Consider the following 25,530-nt stretch of genomic DNA (forward strand, 5'->3'; position numbering starts at 1 on the left):
TTCTTCAGAACTGCCGATCAAAACCACTTCAAAATATTTTGGCTTCTTGGGAGCAAAATATAAAGAAATGACTCGGTCGTTAACATTTTTGCACAGTTCTACATGCTACAAATATTTTAAAAATGTATGTACTTATTTATTTGCTTGTGTTTTTAATTAGTTTTGCTAATATCTGTTACATGAAGATAGAACATGACTTAGAGATATTTAAGTACAGAGTTTCCATGTGATTTTTTTTTTCACACCCACAACTGCATAATACTGGGGAATTCAAAATGCCCATCATTCACACATTTATTATGTTTCAAAAAGTACCATATAAAGATTCAAAATATCATGTCAGATTTGACCTCTGACCTCTCGTTGAAGGTCAATAGATTGATCTGAAGGTCAAAGTGATAATAATGGTATAGTATGTGTTTGGAAGTAGTGCAAAGCAGAAGACTTCGTCTGAATAGTCTGTATGCAAGAGGCCTGAGTGGCGGAGGTTACTCAGACCATGGCTCAAATTGGTGAGGTGAGTGGGCAGGGGTTGAGTGTGGGGGGGGGAGGGGACAGTCTGCATGGCCCAGGGGAAGAAGCTGTTTGTGAGTCTGAAGGTGTAGGACCGGATTGATCTGAGGCGCCAACCAGAGGGCAGCAGGTCAAACAGATGGTGAACGGGGTGCTGAGACAGGAGGCTCTGGCGATTGCCTCCAGGGGTGGCAGAGGGCAGCAAGTGATTTTTTTTGGGGGGGGGGCAGTGTTAATTACCCTTTGACCAGCCTTCCTGTTCTCAGTTGTGGACCCTGCGGACCAAGACCAGCGGCAGCTTCTAGTTCATATTAGTCCAGGTTGAGCTCCTCTGCAATTTTCAGACTGCTGTTGGGGGTTGGGGAGCTCTTGCGTTTGTAGTTGGTGAGGGCTTTGATGCCTCTCCACAGCTGGTGGGGGTTGTTGACTGTGAGGAAGCTCTCTGTGCTCCTCCTGTAGCCCTCCTTGGCCTGTTCAAAGCCCCTCCTCAGGTTGACTGTAGCAGTGCTGTACAGAGAGCTGTCCCTCAATATGAAGGCTGAGTTACGAGTCCTGATCAGAGCCTGTACCTCACTTATCATCCAGTTTTTTTCAGTTATGAAAAACCCTGATGGTTTTGGTCACTGTCACATTCTCTACACAGCACTTAATGTAGAAAAGGACACGCTGAGTGAAGGTCTACAGGTTCTCCTGTTTTTTTCAGGGCACTCAGGCGGACATGCACCAATGGTGCGCATCCTGCCCCAAGTGTACAGCTGGTGAACCAGTCGACCATTCCAAAAGTGCCTTTAGGCCCACTATCATTAATGGAGGTCCCATTTGAGCACATTGGCATGGACCTCATCAGGCCATTTCACTGGAGTGCACGGGGATATCGCTTTGTATTCGTTTTAACTGTTTATGCAACACAATATCCTGAACCAGTGCCACTGCGCACCATTTCCCCAAAGAGTGTGGCACAGGTGGTGTTTCAGGTCATCTCCTGAGCCAAAAGAGATACTGGCTGATCAGGGCACATAAGTTCATATCTCGCACACTAAAAGAGCTATATGAATTACTGGGCATTAAATATGTCGCTGGTAAGACCCTCAGCTGTTTGCAGTGTGGGAGGTGCCTCAGACCTCCATGGGATTTCTCTGGGATTTGAATTTGGCAGAAAGCCGCCGGGGGTGTTGGACTTGATTAAAGAAAACTGGGAGAAAGGTCCAAGCCCGGCTAAAAATGAAATTCAATATGTTTTGGACCTAACAGCAAATCTGCACACATTTGGGAGGTTATGACGGGAAAATTTGCGTGAGGTATGGCAGTTTGATGCTTTCCCCATACCCCGGCTCAATGAGCTCCTGGCACAGTTAGACACAGCTCACTTTTTCACGACACTGGATTTAACCAAGGACTACTGGCAGATTCCCTTGTCTGCAGAGTCTAAGGAAAAAACGGGTTTCTCCACTGAGTACGGTTTTTACCAATTTGTCATACTTCCATTTGGCTTACTCAGAGCCCGTGCCACCTTCCAGCACCCGATGACCAAGTGCTGCATCTTACAGGCTGCTTATGCTGCCGCCTACTTGAATCACATCATCATCCACCTTAACACTTGGCTGAAGCATGTGCAGCAGGTGGCCATGGTCCCGGAGTCCCTGACGCAGCGGTGGCTCATGGCAAACCTGAAGAATTATGCGGTTGTACAGAGGGAGGTACAGTATCTGGGGTACCACTTGGGAAGTGGACAGGTGTGTCTACAGGTGGATAAAACAGAAGCCATCCCATCCTGGCCACATTCCAAGACCAAAACAGAGGTGAGGCGGTTCTTGGGGCTGGCTAGTTATTACTGCCAGTCCGTGCCCGGCTTTACAGATCTGACTGGCCCCTTGACTGATCTCACCTGAAAGGCTGCCCCAATTTGTGTCACAACGGGACTGCACGGACTCACGCGCAGGCTCTAAGTTTTGAAAACACAAGAGTCTTTATTACAGCAACACCAGGTGATCTATTTACAAAGGTGAGGGGAAAGCCAGGCTCTGGGGGTCCACACACAAATGGGAAAGATGCAGAAAGTCCACACACACTCCATCCACGCCTCACGCTCCTCTTCACACTCCACGTACACTCGATCGCTCGGGAAACACAAGGGTTGGTCCAGGGAATCTGTACGCAGAGACACGAAGGGATTACAAAGGAAGATCGCTGAGAAACACTCTAGAGTGAACTGAGCTGGGGTTACACTGACGAGGGTCGGCAACGGTCCAGCGACGAGAAACACAGAGCTGCCATCTTAAAAAGGAGCTGGAACACTCTCAGGTGATGAGCCACAGGTGCGTGATTGCGACCAGGTGCGTGGGCCAAGGGCAGGAGCCCACAAGTGAGCTCCGCCCAGGCAGAGGGAGGAAGGAGAGAGAGGAAGGGAGAGAGCAGGAACAAAAATGAAAATACAAACATATGTAGCCATACTGAGCCGACCAGGTAGGCACAGGGACCCTGACAATTTGGTCCAGTGGATGGAGCAATGCCAGATGGTGTTCGTCCAGGTTAAGACACGACTAACTTTTCTCTCCCTTTTATTCTGCAGACTGACGCCTTGAACAGAGGGCTGAGGTCCGTTTTGTCCCACCAGAAAAGGGGGACGGGGTTCAATTATTTATATCAGTAGGAAACTCTTTGAGCAGGAGGCCAGGTACAGCACAGTAGAGAAAGAGCGCCTGGCCATCCGGTGGGCGGTCGACACTCTTCCTTATTACCTCCTGGTCGGCCCTTTCTCCCTCTGTTCAGATCATGCCCTGCTGCTGTGGCTCCATCGCACAAAGGATCCCAACATCCGGATCACCTGGTGATATCAGACTCTCCAGCCTTTTAATTTCTATGTGGTCCATAGGCAAGGGGTGCAGGTGGCTGTAGTGGATTTTCTCTCCCGGCAGGGTAGGCTAGGCCAGATGGCTCCCTGGTCTACGTCAGGCGATGGGGGTATGTGGTAGAGTGTGGTTTGTGGCTCAGCTGCAGGGGAGGAGTGGAGCAGTGGGTTCAGGGTGTGTTGTCAGGGGAGGCTGACTCATACAGCTGACCCCCATGATCTGATCATGTCTCCCCATTTGAATATGTCACTGGGACCAGATGACAGAACTGTGCGTGGCGTGAAACAGGAGGACAGCTGGAAAGCTGTTGCAAAGACAGTCTGTAATAAAAGCAGTCAACCTACAATGCTATGTGCGTGGGCACTTTATCACAAGAACGAAGAAAAAAAAATGAATACATGCAAAATATAATACTAATTTATTTTTTTTAAATGAAACACGGCCTAGAGAGTGAGCTCCTTTGTTGGAGTGCTTCTTGTTATTTTTGCAACCTTCAAGATAAGTTATGCTAAATGTCCAAAATATCAAAATGTTTTAAAACAACAAATGCGTTGTAAGGCTTTTAACAATAAGTATGAAAATAACTTCACCCCCCCAAAAAAGTGTAAGATGATAATATCTTTTAATAACAACTGCATTGGTTCCACGTCTTTTTTGTAATCTCATGTCAGTCCAGACCATAGTGTTGTTCGGGGGGGTTGTTTTGTTTTTTAGCAAGAGAAATTTAGGCTACTTCATCCCCTCCCCTGTGGTCATGGGGGTGGTGTTTGTAGGACATTACACAGACTGCTCCCCTCCCCCTGCCTCTCCAGCCAGGACCCCGTCTTTGTTCATCTACACCGTCGCTCTGTATCTTTTATTTGTTTTTTCTGTGCTTTTCATATTTTCCCATTAAGAGCGTCCTCTTCCCATATTCACAGAATTTAGATTACCGCTCGCTCTGTTTGGCCAAAAGTAATGCTGTCCTCCACAAAGCCTTATCGGCTGAATCATACGTCCTTGGAATCCCTCCTTGGCCTGCTGTTTGAGGTTACATAAGGTAGAATTGTACAGAAAGAGGAACACAAATGGCTTTTCTTTTAAATTTTCAACCCTGCGTATGCAAGTACTTTCAAGAGAATTTCAACCGTCTCTGTGCTTTTAAAGGTTCACAGCAGCAGCTTTGGTGCAAAGGAAGAACTCTTTCCACAGATACTGAATTTGAAAGACTTTTGCATTCTTCTCTTGCTTTGCAATACTGACGAGGAGGTGAAAAGAAAAAAACATAAAGGGAAAAAACAACACTGAAAGTTTTGCAAAGAAAAAAGCTCTGCTTAAACTGCGAGTGTTCTATCATCTTTTTGTGCATTCATCTCTTCTTTCAGGTGGTACACCAGGCTTTAAATGACGATGCACGCACATGTTTGAGTTGCACGTTAGACACTTAGACATTGTGGTCTGCAGCAGTGTTGCTCCAGCTGCACAGTTTCATAAGATTTGTATAAAATTTTGCTTCTCCAACATTAGTGTAGTCCATTGTGAGTCATATGAATGGGCAAAATTGACCACAGTCTGGCGTGCATTATCCACTGGGGGCAGCAGGCATTCCTTTAGCAGCTAAAAGAAACAGAAGACTAAAGGCAGTGAATTGCCCTCTCTGACAGCTGGAAGTTGACTCACACATTGGTGTTTCATCTGTGGTGTGTTGGGGTCAGATCACTGCCAAGCTTTGTAAGACATGCAAGTTAGCTTTGACAAACAGTTTGCTGTTACACTATCTCTTACCGTACACTACTAAATCTCCATTTGCACTATTTGCCTTTTTGCACCACTATGCCTTCTTACTTGAATATTGTTTATTGTATATTGCATAGCTTTTTTTTGTTATACGTAAAATTGTATTGTATTTATTTAAATTTTTACTTTTTAATTATTTTATTTGCATTTTTCTAATCACTAGGGTTTGAGAGTAACGCAATTTCTATTCTGTGTATGTCCTGTACATGTGGCAGAATTGACAAATAAAGTTGACTTGACTTGACTTGACTAAACAGCAGCACGGACACCTGAACAAAATCTAGTGCAAGAGTGCTGCAAAAAAGAAAGAATCCTCCCTTTGTGCTCACCTCAGCTAGGCTTGAGGCTATAATTTGTGGGAAATGATCTCATTTTAATGTGAGCCTGTAATTTTGTAAGTATCCTTCACAGTCCTGAATCAATATTCAGGGTTAGGAAAAAATGGCTGAATGTGAGTTTCACAACGTTAGTACAGGCCTGTTGCATAGGATTGCATTATATTTGAACAGGTGCCGTCTTGTCCACCTTCAGAATGTTAAAACGGGTCATCTTAGGTAAGAAAGTTTCTTGCCCAGTACAGCTGGGGCTGCTTAGAGTAGCAGACATATACTGCATGTGTGTTATGTAACAGTTATTTTATAGCCTGAAGGCCTGACATAAACAGAATAGTTTGGCCTCCTTTCCACTGGTATATAACGTTACATAAAGCTTGATGGCATTGAATCAAGTGTCCCCTTTTTAGGGGGGGGAGGAGCTGGATTCGACTTCTGAGTAATGAAACAAGCTGTACAGTATTTCTGCTGGAGTTCATGTGACCTACTTTTAAATATAAGTAAAGTACTTTAACTTATCTGAATTTGAATCTACAGCCCGGCTGGGACCAATTTTTGTGGCATTTCTATGTCCCCGTGTTTGTATGGTTTCTGTACGGCTACTTCGACCTTTTCTCCCAGCCCGAAGACATGCATGTTAGTGTAATTTGTGATTATGAATTTGGTGTAGGTGTGAATGGTTGTCTGACTCTCTGTGTAAGCTCTGCAACAGACTGACAACGCACCCAGGGCGTACCCTGCATCTTGCCCTATGACGGCTCTGATAGGCTCCAGTCCCACTGCAAACCTGGAGTGGATGTGGGAGAAGATCAGTGGATGGCTAGATGGATTATTATCACAGCTACTCATTGGTTTTAGTGCCAAAAATGTGGTATATTGCACTGTCACATGAACAGAACACCTACGAGTCTATGAGCAAAGTAATTCTGGTCCTCGTTGTTCACCCAGATTCAATGCAGCTCTTAGAAGAAAGATGGGATGGTTGGAAAAAAGCTAAATTTGACTCTAAATGAAATCAACAGGGCAGTGCTTTCACTTTTACGCTCTGCTACAGTAAATTAAAACATCTTTGCCAACAAATGAAGCATTTATTCACTCGACCTTTAGGGCATCGCTTAGAAGCAAAGTATAAAGTCTTACTCAATTCATTGTACCTGCATGGATTGATGTGAATAGATCTTTTGAATTTAAAATGAATACAATTGTGCTCAGAATATAGGATAACTAAAAAATAAATATGCCATTGCAGAATGCTACTAAATCCAAGGCAGCACTATCTGGAAAAAAAGGCTCACAGACTGTTTACCAGTTTAGAAAAACCGGAGGTGGTGACACGTCTTTCGCCCAGTATGTTGAACACTTACCCGAAGCCTTCGTTACTCACCGTGTCTCTGTGGATGTATACCCTGACATGCTGCAGAGGCTCACTTTTATGGAGATCTGAGTAGATGTTGGATAAAATCACATTAGCAAGCATTGCCCTGTGTTCTTGGCCTTCATGCATTAATTATACCGCAGTTTGTGGTGTGTGTGTTTTTTTTTTTCACATGGTTGAATAAGTTATTTGTGTTGCTTTGCCTTGCAGACACACCTCCACAGCACTCTCTGCATATGATTTCTTCCTGGTTAACATCAGTTGCACTAAATCCAAAGTATTTCCAAACAACAGAGGGTGATCTGCTTGGAGTGACAAGCTCTTTGACTTCTGCTGTGCCAGGCATTTAAATTTAATTGTATATCTGTCTTAATCTAGAGTTACTCACTCTGACTACTCCTGGAAACCTCAGGCTGCATGGTACAGGGAACAGCTGTGATTGGCATATGCAGGCGCTTATTCAGGGAGCGTTTTACTTGTTCTATTGGCAGAGTATGCTTTTTTTAATTTATTTTTTATATTGCACGATCATGCTCTTTTAATTACGGGAAGCCAAAATTGTGATTGAGATTAGAATTATATGTTCTTTCCAGCTCTGGATTCTTGTGATTCGTTTTTTCTGTTTCTGGTCTTCACACTCTGCTTTTAATGATTTTACCTTTTAACACTCAAAGAATCTTTTTTTCTGTACTGAAGACAACATCTTCAGTGTTCGTAATCACTTAAAATTGCTGTCAGACTGAGGCTTTCGTAAAAGTAATGCTTTTAGCAGTCTCATGACACAGGCTTTTCCACGTCAGAATCCTGTCTTTTTTTGATAGAGTAGATGCACAAACGGTGTGTTCTGCTCCAAGTACCGCATGCTTGTTCTCATTTTAACAGCAGTGTGATCTTCCAGCAGTGGTTAGTTTGGAACAACTGTGTCGTCGTCTCTGATGCATACATACTTCTATACAGAAAATTATGCAAAGGAAGCAAATTTTGAAATTACCTGAAAATAAACTCTTGCTCTATTGAAGATGGGTACATTGTCACTTGCTGTGCTAATTACAAAAAGGCATTATGCCCTTTACGCCCTTTATTTAGGGGAAATATTAAGTAGAAAGAGTATATGGTGTCTGTGTGAGTGAGAGATTGAATATTGGTTGCATTGTCACTAGAAAGTCCGAGTGAGAGGGGGGTCGTGTGGGATGTTTGGCCTTAGGTCAAATCCTATCCTCTACCAACTGTTAATGCTGGTTTCTGTTAACCATAAAGTGTGTCTGTAAGTTTCAGCAGGAAAGTGCATTTTCTGTCTTCATCAGTGGTGCAGCTGTGACTGCCGGTGTGAGTCCTTGAGCTGATTTGAGGAGCTTTCATGGGAAGATGAGCTGTAGATTTCATTTATTTCTTGACTGATCACGAGTGAATGAGATGCAATGAGAGGATGATGATCACTGTGGTTTCCACCGTGCTGCTGTCAAATCAACTGCACTGCAATTTCAGTCTTTCCCATCAGAGATTTAGGGGGAAAAAATCAGCAAATTCTTTGCTTGCTGGTTTTTAGGCCCAGCAAACCAATCCATGATGTTTAGCTTTGCTTTATGAAGCTGGTAAATCGACCTGTGGGACCAATAAGTCGGCTTGGCTGGAGCTACCTGTTGTGCAATGTGCTGAGTAAAGTTATGCAAGGTGAGCTGGCAGATGATCAAGAGTGAGCCTTGCTGTGATAATGCTGCGTCTGGACTCGTCTAAGTGGGCGCGCGCATTATTTAAAGCCTTCATCTTCATCCAATAGAGAAAAAAGGTCATGGTTTTAGCTTGTGCAGCTAAATGCAGGTTTAGGATCTATTTTTGCTGGTCAAACACTTTTGTGAAGCCTTTTTTTTTTTCATAATATTGCTCAAGATTTCTGCAGTAAGGATCATATCTGTGGCAGTGAAACTTTACATAGGGGTTAAATATTCTTGTTTGTAGCAGAATTATATTGATATACCGGTAAAACAAAAAAAGGGGAAAAAAGAGAGCAAAACTTTGCTTTTACTGATCCACGCCGGGTAATGAAAGGCACATCTGCTCTGTGATCCTGTGAGCAGCGTTGGTGTAATTTTTCTCCCGCTCCTACAGAGAGATAAAGAGAGCTCTTTATGTCTCTCTTTGTGGCTTTTTCTCACTGGCTTTGTCTGTCTGCACTGTAGTTCTTTCTTTCATTTGCAGGTCAAGATCCTTATAATGTCTCTCTTAAAAAGCTCACATCCTGTCTTCTTAGAAAATTTAAATCCATGTTCTCATTGCCTGATTTTAAGATAACATTGTATTTTTCCACACCTTCTCTTTCAAGGCTACATGATTATGGCCAAAATGATTATCACGATTATTTAGTTGTTTCAGACATTTACATTTTTTTTGTCTGTCTTTCTTTTAACTTAGTGTTCATCCAGACTGCAAACTTGGATGTAACGGCTGTGATTGGCACGTAGTCGAGGATTTAGGGAGCGCTTGATTTGCGTCTGTTTTGCATCCTATCAACGAAGCATGCATTTTCAGTATCGCTCGATCATAAATTAAAATTTGATGAATTGAGCAGCCTTACTCTCTTATCGTTCAGCATTTTTTTAGTATTTGAGCCCCTTACCTGCCTTTCCTGGACGTAGCTAAAAGGGTTTAAACAGTGGGGCACTAGTTTTTTATATTTATTTATTTATTGGGCTGACATGAAATAAGCTGTATTTTCTGCAGACGTTTTTATTTATTACAACATGATTATTCTAGAAGAATGGAAGATATCTCGAAATCTTCTGATCAGTAGCCAGGAGCTGTTTTTTGCCTGACCAGAGAATAAAAATGACCAAGTTACATCCCATATTTTGGAAAACTCTGAGATTGTGTGACAGATTTTACCCTTTATATGTGTTTTTAAGCACCAGATGAAAACTGGACTGATACAAAGTCAGGTAGGGCATTTAAAGGATTTAACTACCTGCTGATTACAGAGCTAAATAATCTCTTATCTAATGGTTTATTAGTACTGTGTAATGTGTGTGTGTCTGTACATATCATCCCTTACATCTTCCTTTTCAAACTGTGCTGAGAGGCACAAGGAGCAAAGAGCCATCACTTTCTGTTCCTTAAAAACTGTGTTCTGTCAGTTTGTGTGTGTGTGTGTTTATAGTTGTTTATTGTGTGTTTTCTATATTTCAGGTGTAGATTTGCTGGCCATGCTGAGGTAGCAGCGGCCTTTTAGGTCAGGATGTCTGATGATGAAATCGAGTGGTTCAATGGGAAGGAGAGAGAGATCTGCTACATCAGTGATGCGGACGAAGACAATTATCGAGACGATGAAGATGAGGGTCAGCTGGGTGAGTCACGTTAGTGAATGAAGACCATCTCACCTGCCTGTGTTTTGTTGCATCTTATACAAAGATGCAAGTGAGTCGGGCTCAGGATCAATGGGTTATTTCAATTTGAATAAACCAAAATTATCCTCTGAATTTATAAATGACAAGTACAAAAAGCCGTTTTACCAAAAATGAGTAAAGTGAAAAAAAAGAAACGTGTGTGGACTGAGGAACTTTGATAAAAGAAAGCATTTTGCTTTTATTCCTTACTGATCAAGAATTAAGAGCACATTACAAACGACTGCAGATTCTTCAGTAAATTTCACAGATTTTTTTTTTCTGGGTAAAATAATTCAGTTTATATTTAATAAAACTAAAAGACTGTTTGTCAAAGCAATAAACCTCAAGTTTTTACAGTTTTCAGTCTGAATGGCCACGCCTGTAATTGTAGGTCCTTTAAGTTTAAAAAGTTGAGTTACCCAAAAAAAGCAACAAAAAACAAGCCCCAGGGCAGTTATTATGAAGCCCTAAAGTAGCTTTAAAGAGTAATCTGTAGCTATAAACATGATTTATTATGTAACATAGGAGCATTGTAACAGAGGAGTCTAGTGGGATTGACTCACTTTTGGAGCCAGGCTCAAGTGGCCTCATCTTTCAGAGCCGTCTGAATCTACATGATTGTGAAAGTCACCTATAAATATAATGACTTGCAGTTTTTAACAGAATCTAACGACGATGCCGCCTCAAACAGAGTTTGTGGGTGGGCAGAGAAAAGTTTAATTCTCTCTTTTGTTATTCAAGTCTACATCTGACACAAATGACAGCAGCTACTTTCTCTGCTTTGTCATCTAACTCACATGTAAACAGACACATTTTCGCAGAAGCCACCAAATAACTGAAGTGACCCAGCAGCTTTATTCTCTGTATGTGACCAGACCGGCTCTCCTCAGCAGCCTCTGCTGTTCTGTCCTCCCTCAGGAAACAAACCAAACTCTCATCTCCACCTCTTCTCTTATTTCTTCTTTTGCCAGTATGTGTTACATAACCTGGTGAATCATCTATTAGCTCTATTAAATGCAGAGGTGTGTGTGTGTGTGTAGGAGGCATGATTTAAACTTTGATTGGATAACTTCAGTGACATCACAAAGGGCAAAGTTACAGTTTTTTACAGACGCTAGGACACATTTCTCAATACTTAGGTCACGTTTGCAAAACTCCTCGCACAGTGAGCACAACAGAAGTCTATGTGGGCTAAACTGAGGACCAGTTATCATTGTTTTGGCACAAAATGCATTCAATGACTACATCTCTCAAATTTCATGAATTATCTTCTCACTCAGACACAACAACTGCCAAAAATCTTTGTACGTACAGGACATTTTGCATGTGCTTACATACTGTTTTCAAAACTGTTAAACTTATGGCCAAAACAATAACACAATGCAAAACTTGAAAAGACAGCAAAATTCAACAGCAATATTTTATTGAAACATATTTTAAATCTAAAAATGCAGTTTAACCAGCCACAGCTTATTCTCATTGTAGATGAACATCTACACAGGTGTTACTCCTTCAATTTTTCAACTCCTTCAATTCTGGCATGCCAGCAGATTCTTTCCTAGGTGTATTACCCTAGATGACATAAGATGTGATGTGGATGAGAACCTGTGGCCAAATGGAGAAGACCGAGTAGATTAGCATTACTATTGTATGTGTATCAGTGGATGGTGTGTATACAAATTCTTGTATTTTGGGATTACTTAGTGCAAAAAAATAAAAATACATAAACAAATATTAACGAATTCTGCATGATGTCTGATTCATTCCAGTAACATATATTGAAATTATAAACAGAGATGTGTCCTTGTTTTACACAAGAAAACACTGTGTAATGCTACATGTTGTTAGTGTTTTTCAGGTCATTGTTTTGTGGGTGACAAAGTGTGTTTGTCGGCTGTCAACCTTTGCTAGTGTTCTGGAAGAATGAGTTTATTTGAGACCTGAATGAAGTGTTTTGGTAGTTGTAGTGCATTTTGAATGTGAAATAAACTGCTTTGCCAAGCTGACGGTCAGTTAGGAGGATTGTGTGAAGAGTTTTGCAAAAGTGACCTAAGTATTGAGAAATGTGTCCTAGCGTCTGTAAAAAACTGTAATGTTTTTTCCCTGCAGTATTTACATGTTTTAGGATTTCTACCGAAATCTAAAAACTCATTGTTCACTGATGTGACGTCTTAATTTGTTGTTGTAAAAGCAAAGACAAAGAATGGGAGATTAACTGAAGGAATCACAGTGTCCTTGAATTTTAATTCTTCGTTTTCCTTTTTTCTCTAATGTGCTTGTGTGTGTGTGTGTGTGTGTGTGTGTGTGTGTGTGTGTGTGTGTGTGTGTGTGTGTGTGTGTGTGTGTGTGTGTGTGTGTGTGTGTCATTAGAGGATGCGCCTGGGCTTGACTTTGATTTTTGTGGGGACTTACCTTTGAGTTTATGGTTAGGACTTGGGTTTAGGTTAAGGATGAGATTAGGGAAGGGATCATGTAAATGTGTGTGGTTGACTCCTTTTGTCTCAGTTTCATTTTTATTTACCATCCAACCATAATGACTGTATAGTTGAGCATACTCAAAGCTAACCAAGTACCCACTGTGTGTGTACACAAACACTACACTACAGGTCTCCTTCCTTGTCTTGTGAGTGCCTTTGCTCTTTGTTTTTTTTTTTTTGCCTTCTTTGGTTTCTGACCAAAGACGGCAGGTTTTTTTGTTTTGTTTTTTGCAGCGAACCCGGAGCCTTTTCGAAACGATGACACATTTTAGATATGTGATGCAGTCATGTGACCAATTAAACTAAGATAGCGGAGGGCATTATACAGCACTTGTTTTGTTTGCTCTCAATTTTGACAGCCCTATTAAAGATTAATATCAGTCTGTACAAGCTCCAGATAGCTTTTCTTCAAATTCAACTTTGTACTTTTGTGTTACTTGGAGCAACAACTCCACCTCAGTGTTAGTCCATTTAAAAAACTCGGTGCTTTTCCTCAACATTTTGTCGGAAAGTAAATAAACGGCTGACAGAAATGAGGCAGGCCGAATCTTCTTGCATTTTACGCATGTGCAGTACTGGAACGTGAGCATTTTCAGCCATTTCAATGTGGACGCACAACTCTGTGAAAACAACTGAAAACAATAGTGTGGACGCAGAGCGTTTTCAGATGAAAACGCCATTTTCAAATTTATTCGGGCTAGTGTGGACGTAGACTAAGACAGCTGGGATAGCCTCCGCGACCCTGACAAGAATAAGCAGAAGAGAACTGAATGTGAAATAGATGCAGCGATTTTTTGAAACGTGCAAGTGTCATGTAAATACAGTATATACGGCAAAAGCAAAGTTTGTACAATTCTAATGAGCTTGAAGATCAATATTTGTATGACTAACTGCAGCACAGCCTGAACTCTCTTAGGCAGCTTTCTTGTCATTTCTTTCAGGAATAGGTCTCCAGGTTTCTTGAAGGACATTCAAAGCTCTTCTTTGAATGTTTCTGCCTTTTGTTCTGTTCTCTGTCACACACTGTTTCAGTAGTGTTTAGTCCTGGGCTCCGGGGAGCTAATCCAAATTTTCACATTTGGATTCATCATTCCATTAGACCTGTTTTTAAGGACAGGGCTGTCAGTTACTGTTCATCTCTTCATCATATACCATGTTTTTGGCTCTTTAGAAATAACCTTGTTGGTTAAAAAATGCTATTTTGTGCCTGTCATACTGGCCTTTTACCTATATTCAACTAAAGTACACTTTTGTAACAGGCTGCTAGCCACAAGTCCCTAAGGGGTACAGGTTAAAACTGGTTTTCAAATTTTTTTGTTGTGTAGACACAACACCGGTTTATCTGATGAGTTCAGTGACTTTTTTATGCTTGAATGATTCATAGGTCAGTCTTAAGTGGCTTTAAAAAAAACAAACAAAAAATAAGATTCCTCTGAAAATGGTCATGTACAAGGACTGGACCTAAAATGAGTGAAAAAGCAGCCAGTGTTGAAAGTAGAGATGGACCGATCCGATATTACGTATCGGTATCGGTCCGATACTGACCTAAATTACTGGATCGGATATCGGAGAAAAATAAAAAATGTAATCCGATCCATTAAATATCACGAAAGCACCTCACAAAACTTGCAACACGCCGTAACTCACCTCAGAACGTTAGCACGTCGGAGCAGTATGCATCACGTGATAGAGCGGCTGTGGCATGCGGGACCTGTCGGTGGTCTGGATAGCATTTGGAGCTTCGCTAGCAACCCGGCATTTCATCTCCGACAAAGTTATCCCCGAGAGAAGTAAAGCAAGTGTGTAAGTCCATCTCTGAATGTTTGTAAAGCATTCCTGCGTTAAGCTTAACAAACGACTGCCTCTCCTGCTGCTAATCATGAAACTGCTTAACGATCAGCTGATCGGCTTTTCTGTCGCGAGTCCGTGTCTCTAGTTTGCTTTTGGCCCACTTTGCACCAGAAAGAGGAAACCAGCGGCTGAACAACAGCAGCACGTTTAAGCTTGATAAGCTGTTGTTAGAATGTATTTAATATTACTTTCTACTCGAGGATCTTTTTCTACGTAGCTGACGCTGGTAACTGTGCAGGGGCGGATCTAGCAAAGTTTAGCCAGGGGGGCCGATAGGACATTAACAGGGAAAAGGGGGCACAAAGACATACTTTTCTTTCTTATTCTCATTTAAAATGTCTAGCTTTTAATAAATAATTATCTGACACCCAAAGTTTTAATTTGATGTAAAATGAATAGAAGTCAATTACTGTATATAGTGACTATTAAGTCTAATATATATACCCTAGTAAGCTATAGTACTTTTTCCTTTGGGAAGGTACCATCTGTGCAGTCTGCAATTTTGTTGAAGAAAGATGTTGAATCTATTTAATATTTCTTGAAAAATAATTGATTTCTGTGCATTTTTTTTCACACTGCATCAAATTAAGGTTGATTACGTCGATTAAGCATCATGAGGTGGAGTGTGAGGGGTGGTTCCCTATTTTTTATTTATTTATTTTTGTTGTTGCTGGGAGTTGGAACCCTATTAGTTAGGTTGCTTAATATTTATGCTAAGTACTCTTTAAAATACCAGAATAGGGAGGATGGTGTAGGTTTAAGTTTATTAGATTGATCAGTATTGCTGAACTATGAAATATTTTTTTTGCATACAGGTATAACAGAATAGCTTTAGTGTAGTTGTTGTTTTAAACTTGAGTATGAACTTATACAAAATGCAGCAAGATATTTAAAAAACAGTTTTGTTGATTAAAAAACACTATATCGGATTCATATCGGTATCGGCAGATATCCAAATTTATGATATCGGTATCGGTATCGGACATAAAAAAGTGGTATCGTGCCATCTCTAGTTGAAAGAAAAACATTGAAAGCCTGGAGAAGTGTGGCTCAAGACCACTTCAAAAATAACAAAGTCGAGTTCCTTGGAAGCAAAATATAAATTAATGAAGGGGCGTCTCAAGACTCACTCGTACTGTGCAAAATCTTCCGTAACATTTGTTGAATTCTTACATTTTGTCAATTTAGAACAAAAGCTAGCATCTGTTTAAAAAAACAAAAACAAAAAAACCCCCAAAGTGATCATGTCATATTTTTTATGCCTTTTTTGTCATCTTTAAAAGTTTAGAAATGATCTTTCTTGATTTAAGCAGAGTGAGAATTAGACCTCTGTCATATCTGTATCCTACAAAACTGGACTTTCTTGAACACCCACTTTGCTAACATGAGACTGTTTGGATTGATATTACGTTGGCTGTGAGCACACGGAATGCCTTAAAATAGGTGTTTAAAATTATTCGTTCAAAAATAATAATAATAATAATAATAATCAATTGCATTTATATAGCGCTTTTCGGGGCCCTCAAAGCACTTTACATTTCCACTATTCATTCACTCTCACATTCACACACTGGTGGAGGCAAGCTACAGTTGTAGCCACAGCTGCCCTGGGACAGACTGACAGAAGCGAAGCTGCCATATCGCGCCATCGGCCCCTCTGGCCATCACCAGTAGGCGGTAGGTGAAGTGTCTTGCCCACGGACACAACGACGGAGACTGTCCAAGCAGGGGCTCAAACCGGCAACCTTCCGGTTACAAGACGAACACCCAACTCTTTGAGTCACGATCGCCCTTTTCCTTAGTGTAAGAAGCTTTATGGGAGCTTCATATCCACATACTGGTTAATTCAGGTGGTTAGTTTAGTTTAGCTTAGTACATTACACCTAGTTGTTGCTGTTAACTAAAAAGCAATTTCTCTCACCAACCAATTTTGTGAATTTTGTTTTTAAAAAACAGCCATTTAAATATTTGTTGTGCTTTGTTGTTGTGTATTTATATGCTAAGTGAAAATGAAGCTACCAGTTACACAGTTTATAGCAGTGTATCAGTATTCACATCTTACACTCAAGCAGAAAGTAAATGAGCCTATTAATTTTTCCTTTTTTTGTTCTTTTCCTCCAAAAGTCTGAAGCACCATTCAACAAGATTCTTGCTGTTGCTTAACAACAGCAAGCTTTGGTCAGTTAAACTACACTTAAGTCTCAGCCGCAGCTCTGCTCAGTCTAAATGAGTGAGTAAGTAAGTGTGAGTAAGTAAAGAAGATGTTATATGTAGTTGGCTCTGTTTACAAATGTAACGTTTATTCCGGTGGTCAGTGGGGAAATTCCTTTTTGGCGTGTAGTGGTGAGTACTGTATCTCTGCAGGTCTTCAGCTCTTTTAATAATTCCTTGAATGGCCATATCTATCTTGTGGAATCAGAGATCTGGGAGTGGGTAGAAGCGCATCGTGCTCGAAGTTTGCAGCCTGTGGAGACCTTTTTGGGCTTCTCATCACTGTGAGTCAGTGTTGGATAACCCTGTAATGTGACAGATTGCTTGTTATGTTTGGGCCTGAGCAGCAGCAGAGAACTAAAACACACACACACACACATACACACACACACACACACACACACACACACACACACACACACACACACACACAGAGGCTGTACATGTTGTCCTAATTACATCAGAACTCTGTTAGACTCTGTAATGGCAGCTCTGCAGTAATATGGACTCTGAAAGAGTGTCTGTGTTTGTGAGGCAGAGGGCAATGATGATGGACACTTAATCATCCACCAAAGGAGGTTCAGGTCTTTGCGCGTCCCTGCTTGGTCAGGTTTATAAAACATTTTACCACAACAGTTGTGCAACACTTTGTATAACTGACCCAGCATATCAGCAAAATTGGCAGACGCCGAAGGCGACAGAACTGGCTTTGTGAGGTTACCTTAGGAGGTCCTGATGGGTGAAAACAAGTTTGTTTGGAGTTTGTAAGCTGTAGCTGAATGTACAAGACTTTCTTTTTATACTCTTGAAAGCATGTGCTCAACAGGTCACCATGACTCTCCTTAACATAGGTGACTTGTTTTCAAGTTGGAGTTGTATGTACATGTATGTTGTAGGTTAGGATGGACAATGTTCATGTAGCTGAAAATCTTTTGTTACCTTTTAGTGTATTATCTATCTCCTGCCTAAAAAAGTGTCTTCTTTTAGTCGTGCGATATCGGATCGGCACCTCAGATCGGTCCAATCCCGACTCTAATGGATGTGTGGCGTGTTTGCAGCTGATGTAATCCAGTTCTTTCTTGGTTCGGGCTATCGACCCACAGGAGAACTGTCTGATGGAGAAGACACATTTCCATGTTTATCTTCCCCACTTTGCAAGTCTATTTTGCTCCTGTGACATCGTCACCCCCCCTGCTGCTTCCTGCGTCTGTCCCATAGTTACCATAACAACTGTCACCAGGACGCCGGCCCCCTCATAGTTGTGACAGTTTACTCCTCCAGGTTTGACATCCCCTTTTTTCCTCCTGTTCTTCTTCTTCCTCCCCTGTTTTCTCCTATTCACACTCTTATCTTTATGCTTTTGTCTCTTCTCTTCAACTAATTAGTGTAACTTTGTCCTCCTTATAGCTTTATGTTTTTAATCCTTGCATACACTAATAATTTAATTATTAGTTCTAAAGCATGTAAAAGAAAATCTACTTTCAACCAGCTGCTATAAAGTTTCTCCATTCATGTGACTGGTTCAGCACACACTGAGCAAACACTGAACAAAGAAAGGGATGACAGAGTGGGTGTGAGTTTAATAAACACGTCACAGGACTATTAAACAGAAAATATGTCAATACCGATGTACAGATGGAGTGTAGAATTAATCGGCAAAACTTGTCGTTGTTGTTATTGATCACAGAAATGATTCATTCTTGATATATTTTTAGGTGAAATTCACTGTTGAGCTACTCTGTGCAACTTAGTGAAAAATCTCTGATGTACATGAATTTTTTTTTTAACTTTTAATTTGCTTTTTTGACTGCATGAACTGATGAATAATGTGTCTTCTTTCTGGAGAAGTTTGGGTTGTTATGGTGATCACATCACTGGTACCACATAAAACACACATACAGTTGGGATATTACACTTTCAGCGTGGTATTTTTAAAAAAGTGTCATTTGGAGTCATTACATGAGTTTAAATGCCCATGAAAATAACTATTTGTGCTTTAATTTAGCAGTTTTTATTCTAGTATGCTTCCCCTATGTAAAAGTGAAGTGAAATTTATTTTGGTCAACAACAACAACACAGATTATCATTTTACATAAAAGTACTCAATCAAAAGTACACACATAATAATTTAAATATATACCGTAGTTTTCGGGTCATAAGCCGCTACTTTTTTCCCACACTGTGAACACTGCGGCTTATACTGACGTGCGGCTAATGCATTTTTTTTTTCATGCGGCCAAAAACATTTTGCCTGGTAACAGCAGACCAATAAAATTGGTAAGTAGTATATATACGGTATATATTTTTTACCGGTTGTTAAGAGACGTTGTAATGTTGTTTGTGCACTGTTCCGTAAAAAAACCATAAGCAACGTAATTTGTGTGTTACTGATACATACATACATACATACTACACTGTTCGAGGAAAAGAAGCATTTGCAGTATGTATTTTTGTATGTTACCATAACGTTTATGTTGCCATGTTTATGTTACCTTACGGATTAAATTAAACGTTAAAAATCCTCACGTGTAATATTTCTGTGTAAATATCTCATATTACGAGTGAAACGCATACGGCTTAAAATCCAGTGCGGCCTGTACAAGTACAAAATTGATTTTCTTTCTAAAATTAGAGCATGCGGCTTTTAATCAGGTGCGCTCTGTAGTCCGGGAATTACGGTAATTTATTGTAAAAAATAAATATTGCTTGAGAGAGATGGAAAGTCAGTTTTCATAGCATACCAAAGAGAGGCAGATGGGGAGAGAGGCTGTTGTTAATAGGCAGGTATATAACGACATTTCAGTATTTGTTTCGGTGGAAACATGTTTGGTAGAGACAACAAGCAAAAGTCTCTTCAGATTTTCTTTTTTAAAGCTTCAGAACAGCCTCTGGGTCAAGATTGGATATTAACACAAATGAATGAACAAGACTGGTTTAAAGCAGTATTGTATTTGCAGGTTTTTACGTGCTGGATTTGTGATAATTAGACCTTTTCTTCTGGCCACTGTGATAGTTTCACTAGTTACATTTTCAGGTCACTCGAAGGTAGGGCTGCTCGATTATGGCAAAAATGATAATCACGATTATTTTCACTGAAATTGAGATCTCGATTATTTGACGATATTTATTTAACAATAACAATGTATTGAATAATGACTTTAAAGATTGTCAAAAAATAATATAAAATAGTGTGCAATACTGATAACAGTGCAAATGTTTGCAATATAAAAAATAAGTGAAAAATGTAAACATCTATGTTTAGTGAACTTTGCAGTGTTGCTCTGTGGTGCAGCTACGACACTGTAGCAAAGTTTACACACTATGTCTACTTGTTCCACGTCTGACTCCGCGAACCCATAATGTTTCCACACCACTGAAGTTTTTTTTACCTCTCTTTTCAACCAACGGTAGTCACTCTCCTCTCCAAATAACTTCTGCTTAGCTTTCCGAGCTTCCCTTGGGTCCTCTTAATTGTTGTGACACGTGTTCAAAATGCAGAGAGGTGCGCTCGATTTGCCACACGGAGCAGCGCGAGAGTAAAGCATGAGGGAGGTGCTAATAATCGGCTCAGTCATTTTTAATGATCGTTGAAAGCCCAGATCATAATCTAGATTAAAATTTGATTAATTGAGCAGCCCTACTCGAAGGTTCGTCTCATTTACTTGAGCCCTACCAATTTCTATATTTCTATAGCCGCAGCTCACAGTGTAGTCACACAAAGAAGGGAAGACTGAAAAGTTTGGTCACAGAGATCCTATGATATGGATTTTATGATTTAAAAAAATGAAGTGACAAAAGATGTCACTATCATATCAATCTATCTATATTCTTATAAAACCCTGTTTATAGGCGTAAGCACGATTTGTATAGCACCAGCATAAAATCTTTTATGTAAAATCCATAAATATAGTTTTGAAAAGCACTTTTAATCAGTGCAATTCTTTCATTACTACCTTTTGGGTAAAATGCTTAGGCTGTTAAAAACAGGGCTTAATGAAGAAAAAGGAAGCATGCTGACCTAGAAAACTAGGAATATATGCACATGAAAACCCAAGAAAGAGAAGAGAAGAAGGTTAAAAAAAAGTATCTACAGAGGCCATTCTTCAAAAAGTGACATTGAGAAATGGACCTGGGGAGGTGGGACCACTATTCTAAAATAAAATCACCATCTTCAGCAGCATGGCGCTGCAGGGATACCTGTTCTGGGTCAGGGTGTGTGTGTGTGTACGCGCGCGCACGCACGTCCGCTCATGTGTTTTTTGAGTCTGTGTGTGAACAGATTGCGGTGTGTGCGCTGCATGTTGTTAGCTCTGTTGGCAGTTCTGATGAAGCTGTCATGAGGTTTAGTCACATCTTTCATAAGACTTGCACACACACACCAGAGAGCAGGGGAGTAATAGTCTGTTAATTAGCCTGTTGCTCCCCTGCATGTGTGTAGGCGTTGCTAAGCAGAGCACGCTCCCCGTCGCTGTAGTTCAAACTGAAGAAAAAGAGGTAAACGTGTTTCTTTGCGGCGATTGTTGCAGACACCTGGTGGTTTAATCGGCTACCTGATGCAACACATTGCCTGTTTTTTTTTGCCCACGCTAGATAAGTTACGCATCAGGTAGCTTTTTTTGTAAGATGGACTGTGACTGTAGGTTTTCATTTCCAACGTCCGGAGAGAAAAACAATGGTACAGAGGGGAAAAAACAGCTTACAATACGGGCAGCTTTGGCTAAATCGTGAGTCTAACATGCTATACTGGAAATCAGAGAATCATCACAAAGCTCAAATTAAGATTTTTAGCCTCATTTTATTTTATGTTATTAAACCAATATCAGCTTGCTAGCTTGCCTGGTCAGCATGATGTTATCATATGTCACATCTGTTGACTCTATTCAAGGTTATACACCTATTTAAATGAAACTAGCTGTCACAAAACTGATGATACATGCAAAAAAGATCATTACTAACATGTCTGGTTCTTTGTAACTGCAGTTATTTTTTTAATTGTCACATTCAGGTAGCATCCTATACAGTGGTGTTGAGGCTACTCACCATTACACTATTACAGTACAATTATTCTTTCAAACTGGTGGATCATCCCCTTTTAAAGATGTTAGATGTTCATTTTGCAGCATTAGCAAAGCAATAACAATAAATCACTGGTTACATAAAGTTGCTTGTATATAAATACATGCATTTCCCTCTGTAGTTGAGTAAACTGTAATACAGGGCTTGGATTTTGTTGAAACTAAACCATGATTAAATTATGTTGTAGGATTAAAAGTAAGTAGTTGAAACAAACATTTGTCAGCGAGAGAATGAGCACAATAGCTGCAGGAGGAGAAAGGGGGGGAATGAAATTACATTTCATAACATCAAGTGTGTGTGTGTGTGTGTGTGTGTGTGTGTGTGTGTGTGTGTGTGTGTGTGTGTGTGTGTTTGTGAGACCTGATTAAGGACAGTACAGAATGAAGTGTAGGAGGTGATACAGTAACACCAGCTGGTCTACATACTGACACACCAGACTGCCAGATCCGTGTGTGTGTGTGTGTGTGTGTGTGTGTGTGTGTGTGTGTGTGTGTCAAAGAGAGAAACAGACTTTGTGCGTGAGCAGACTTGAGATCAGATAACAGACTGGCTTGATGTCAAACTGATTATAAGTTACAATAGCTCATTAGCAAAACCACCTGCATGTTTGTTTTAAATTACGTGTTAGCTGTGGTCCCCGAGCTGCTATAATCTGAACGCATGTTCAGAAAAACTCATCCCTTTTTAGTCAAGAGTGCAGAATCCAAAGATTGGAGACTGATATCAGGGGTTCATGTATCTTCTAATCAGAGATGGGCAGTAACGCGTTACTGTAATCCGATTACTTTTTTCAAGTAACGAGTAAAGTAAGGGATTACTATTGCAAAAACGGTAATTAGATTATGGTGACTTTCACGTAGGAACGCTGCGTTACTGCGTTACTAAAACCGTGATTTTTTTTTGCGAGAATGTCTCATGACAGTGACGTAAGCGAGTGCGACGTTCGTGACAACAGCTGTCTGCAGATCAACAGTGGATAATATATCGAGTGCAGGAGAGAGTATGAGCGTGCAGCGTTTAAAGCGTGGAAGTACTGACCTTACTTTAAGTTTGATTCCATAAAAAGTGACAAAAACATTAGCGTCCATTGTGCGTGGGAAGAAAACTTCTTTTTCCAATTTTCGAAGTTACAGCAATCTCAATCGTTGTTTACTTTGCTTAATCTAGACCGATTATTTCTAAAACAGAGTAACATGTCGTGTGCAACCACAGGAAACGTCTTCCGTATCAACTTCATCAGTAAGGGTTAAATAACAAGGTGCCAGCTGAAACTTTAAATAATCACATATTCAGTGTAAGGCTTTTACCTAATTTAGTTACATCCAGGTGTGACTTTTTTTTTGCCTGATATATCTTTGGATTTAATAATTTTCACACATATCTAAACCATGTAATGTCTCACTTATTTACAAAATTGGAAATAAGCTGTCATGGCTTCATCAAAGATGAGGATTTCCTGGTGTTTTTACATTATAAATGACCAGAGTGCCATAAGAGGGCAATTTAGGAATTTAGGAAGTCTTGGTTAAATTAAAAGAAAGACCAAAATGAAATGTCTTTGTAACTTTTTAGGCCGGCACGTGTTTTCAGAACCACTCCAGTGTGTTTTTGCATTGATTCTACATGTCTCCCTTGTTTGGTGGGAGATGATGGTGATAAGAGTTTTTTTTCTTGTCCTTTCGAAACAACAGCTGACAAAACAGTCTAAGCACCAGGTCCCTTTGGTCCCTGTTCAAAGTTCCTCCAATCTTTTTAAGCTGATGTGAATTCATTCATCGTTAGATAAATTGAGTAGTTCCCGTGTGGCTACTGAACTATTCTTGTTTTACCAAGTATCATTTTAATGAATTAACAAATTTCATATTTTAATTTTAAAGTCTGAACCAAACCAGATCTAATCCTTGAGTGTAACATAGCCTAAATAGCCCCTTGGAGGAGGTAATCAGAATCAGAATCAGAATACTTTATTCATCCCGAGAGAAATGATGGAGAATTAATCATTCTTTTATATTCCTCAGCAGGATTGATCCCTCTAGTCACAGGTCCCTCTTTCCAACCTTAAAGAGTCCACTACGCTCAAAAATTAAAGTTCATAGACATGCTGCATAACCGTGTCTAAAGGCAAAAGTGTAAATTGCCGCAATTAAAAGAAGTGCAATCACAGCCTCTTCATGGCTATGTCTAACTGCTCTGATTTCACCCCAGGATTCTGATTTGAAGTGTGGTTATTCTTGAGCCAAACTTGAGATCTTTAGTTTAGTTTTTCTTTTTTATGTTTTGGGTTTTTTTGCACTATGATGTTTCAAATATATGCAAAGGCTTTTGGGCACATCATGTGTTTCAACATATTTTTTTAACTAAATTCTTTGTGACATGTCTAACAGCACAGTTCTTGTGTCAAATTTTAGCTTTTTTTTTTTTTTAGATCATCTCATCCACTTATGGGTGATGATAATGAAAGGATATGCATTGCAATATCTTTTCATGTCATGTATCTGTGGCAACTTTGTACAAAGGAAAGGTTTAGCCAGTTTATCAGTGTTTGGCTCAATAATAAAAAGCCATTTCCGACTTGAATCTATTTGTTGTTAGTTGACCATAGTCTACCAATAGCATCATCAGGTCTCTGAAATGGCCCAAACCAAGTTTGTTGTTCAAATAAATGTTTATATTAATCTGCCAATCAAGTCACAGAAACCTTTACGGTTTGCTAGGTTGTTAACGTCAGGGCTACTTTATGACCAATGTAGCCAACCATTTTGCAGCAGCATGACACCACACCACACCAATTAGAATAGAATAAAAAGCCTTTATTTTGTCAACGTACGTGTGGACAAACAAAAATAATGTCATAGTCTTTAGCAATATTTTACAATGTCCTGAGTGGTGAGAGTGCAGATCTAGAGTTCAGTACTTTGATGTCATTGTGATAGAAGCTTTTCTGTAATGTGAAGGTGTGGAGTGCCAGGTTCCTGTTGGAGCACCTTTATGACAGTTTACAGTCTTTATCCCTGTAGGCAGACTCATTTCCTTTGTGTATTAATCTTGTGGTGTCAACTGAAAACACAATGACTAAGTTGATTTTGTCGGTTGGTTGGCTGCGATTAGAGAAGTGGGCCTAGGGTGCATCCCTGAGGAGCACCTGTGCTATATGTCAGAGTAGGGAAGTGATGGGTCCCCAGTCTAGCAGACTGTGGTCAGATGTGTTAAGAAGTCACTGTTGCAACCTCTGGTGGGCCTGTGGCTTCTGAAGAAGATTCTGTCTGCTGTGATCTTCGTCTCATGCTAATTAGCTTTTGTTGCAACATGATGTCTGCTTCTCAGATATGTTGACTGGTTCTTAAAAGGAACCAAAATAGAACTGACTTTGCTCCAACTCTGAATAACAGGTAAATGGGAGACACTGATTACATTGAAAGTTTAGGTACTGCAGGCTGTGCTGATTACATCAGTAAAGCAGATAAGTGGATATCCCTACATGGCTAGCAATCATATGCATATGAGCCTGCATATGCACCTGCCTCATAAGCCATTTTCACACAAGACCTTTTGGCAGTCTCAGGGCTGGACATTTTTTCACACATTTTCCTTTCTGTAATATAACTCAGAGTAGGAAACGGTTCACTTCAGGCACACTCCCACTACTGGAAATACTCCATGTGGCTTAGAAAAGGTGAGTTTTCAGAATAGAGC

At 40.3% G+C, this 25,530-nt stretch overlaps 1 protein-coding gene across 1 annotated transcript in view; it reads left to right on the top strand.

Moving 5' to 3' along the window:
* The window catches only part of LOC113013452 (helicase ARIP4-like), a 77,418-nt gene that overhangs the window by 14,689 nt on the left and 37,199 nt on the right, over positions 1–25,530 (top strand). Inside the window, exon 2 of the mRNA XM_026154354.2 lies at positions 10,026–10,183. Coding sequence (XP_026010139.1) covers positions 10,075–10,183 — 109 coding nt within the window. The 5' untranslated portion in view covers positions 10,026–10,074. The remainder of the gene's footprint in view (positions 1–10,025; positions 10,184–25,530) is intronic.

This window comes from Astatotilapia calliptera, chromosome 20 (genome assembly GCF_964374335.1).
Source record: "Astatotilapia calliptera chromosome 20, fAstCal68.1, whole genome shotgun sequence".
In the NCBI taxonomy this organism is placed as follows: Eukaryota; Metazoa; Chordata; class Actinopteri; order Cichliformes; family Cichlidae; genus Astatotilapia; species Astatotilapia calliptera.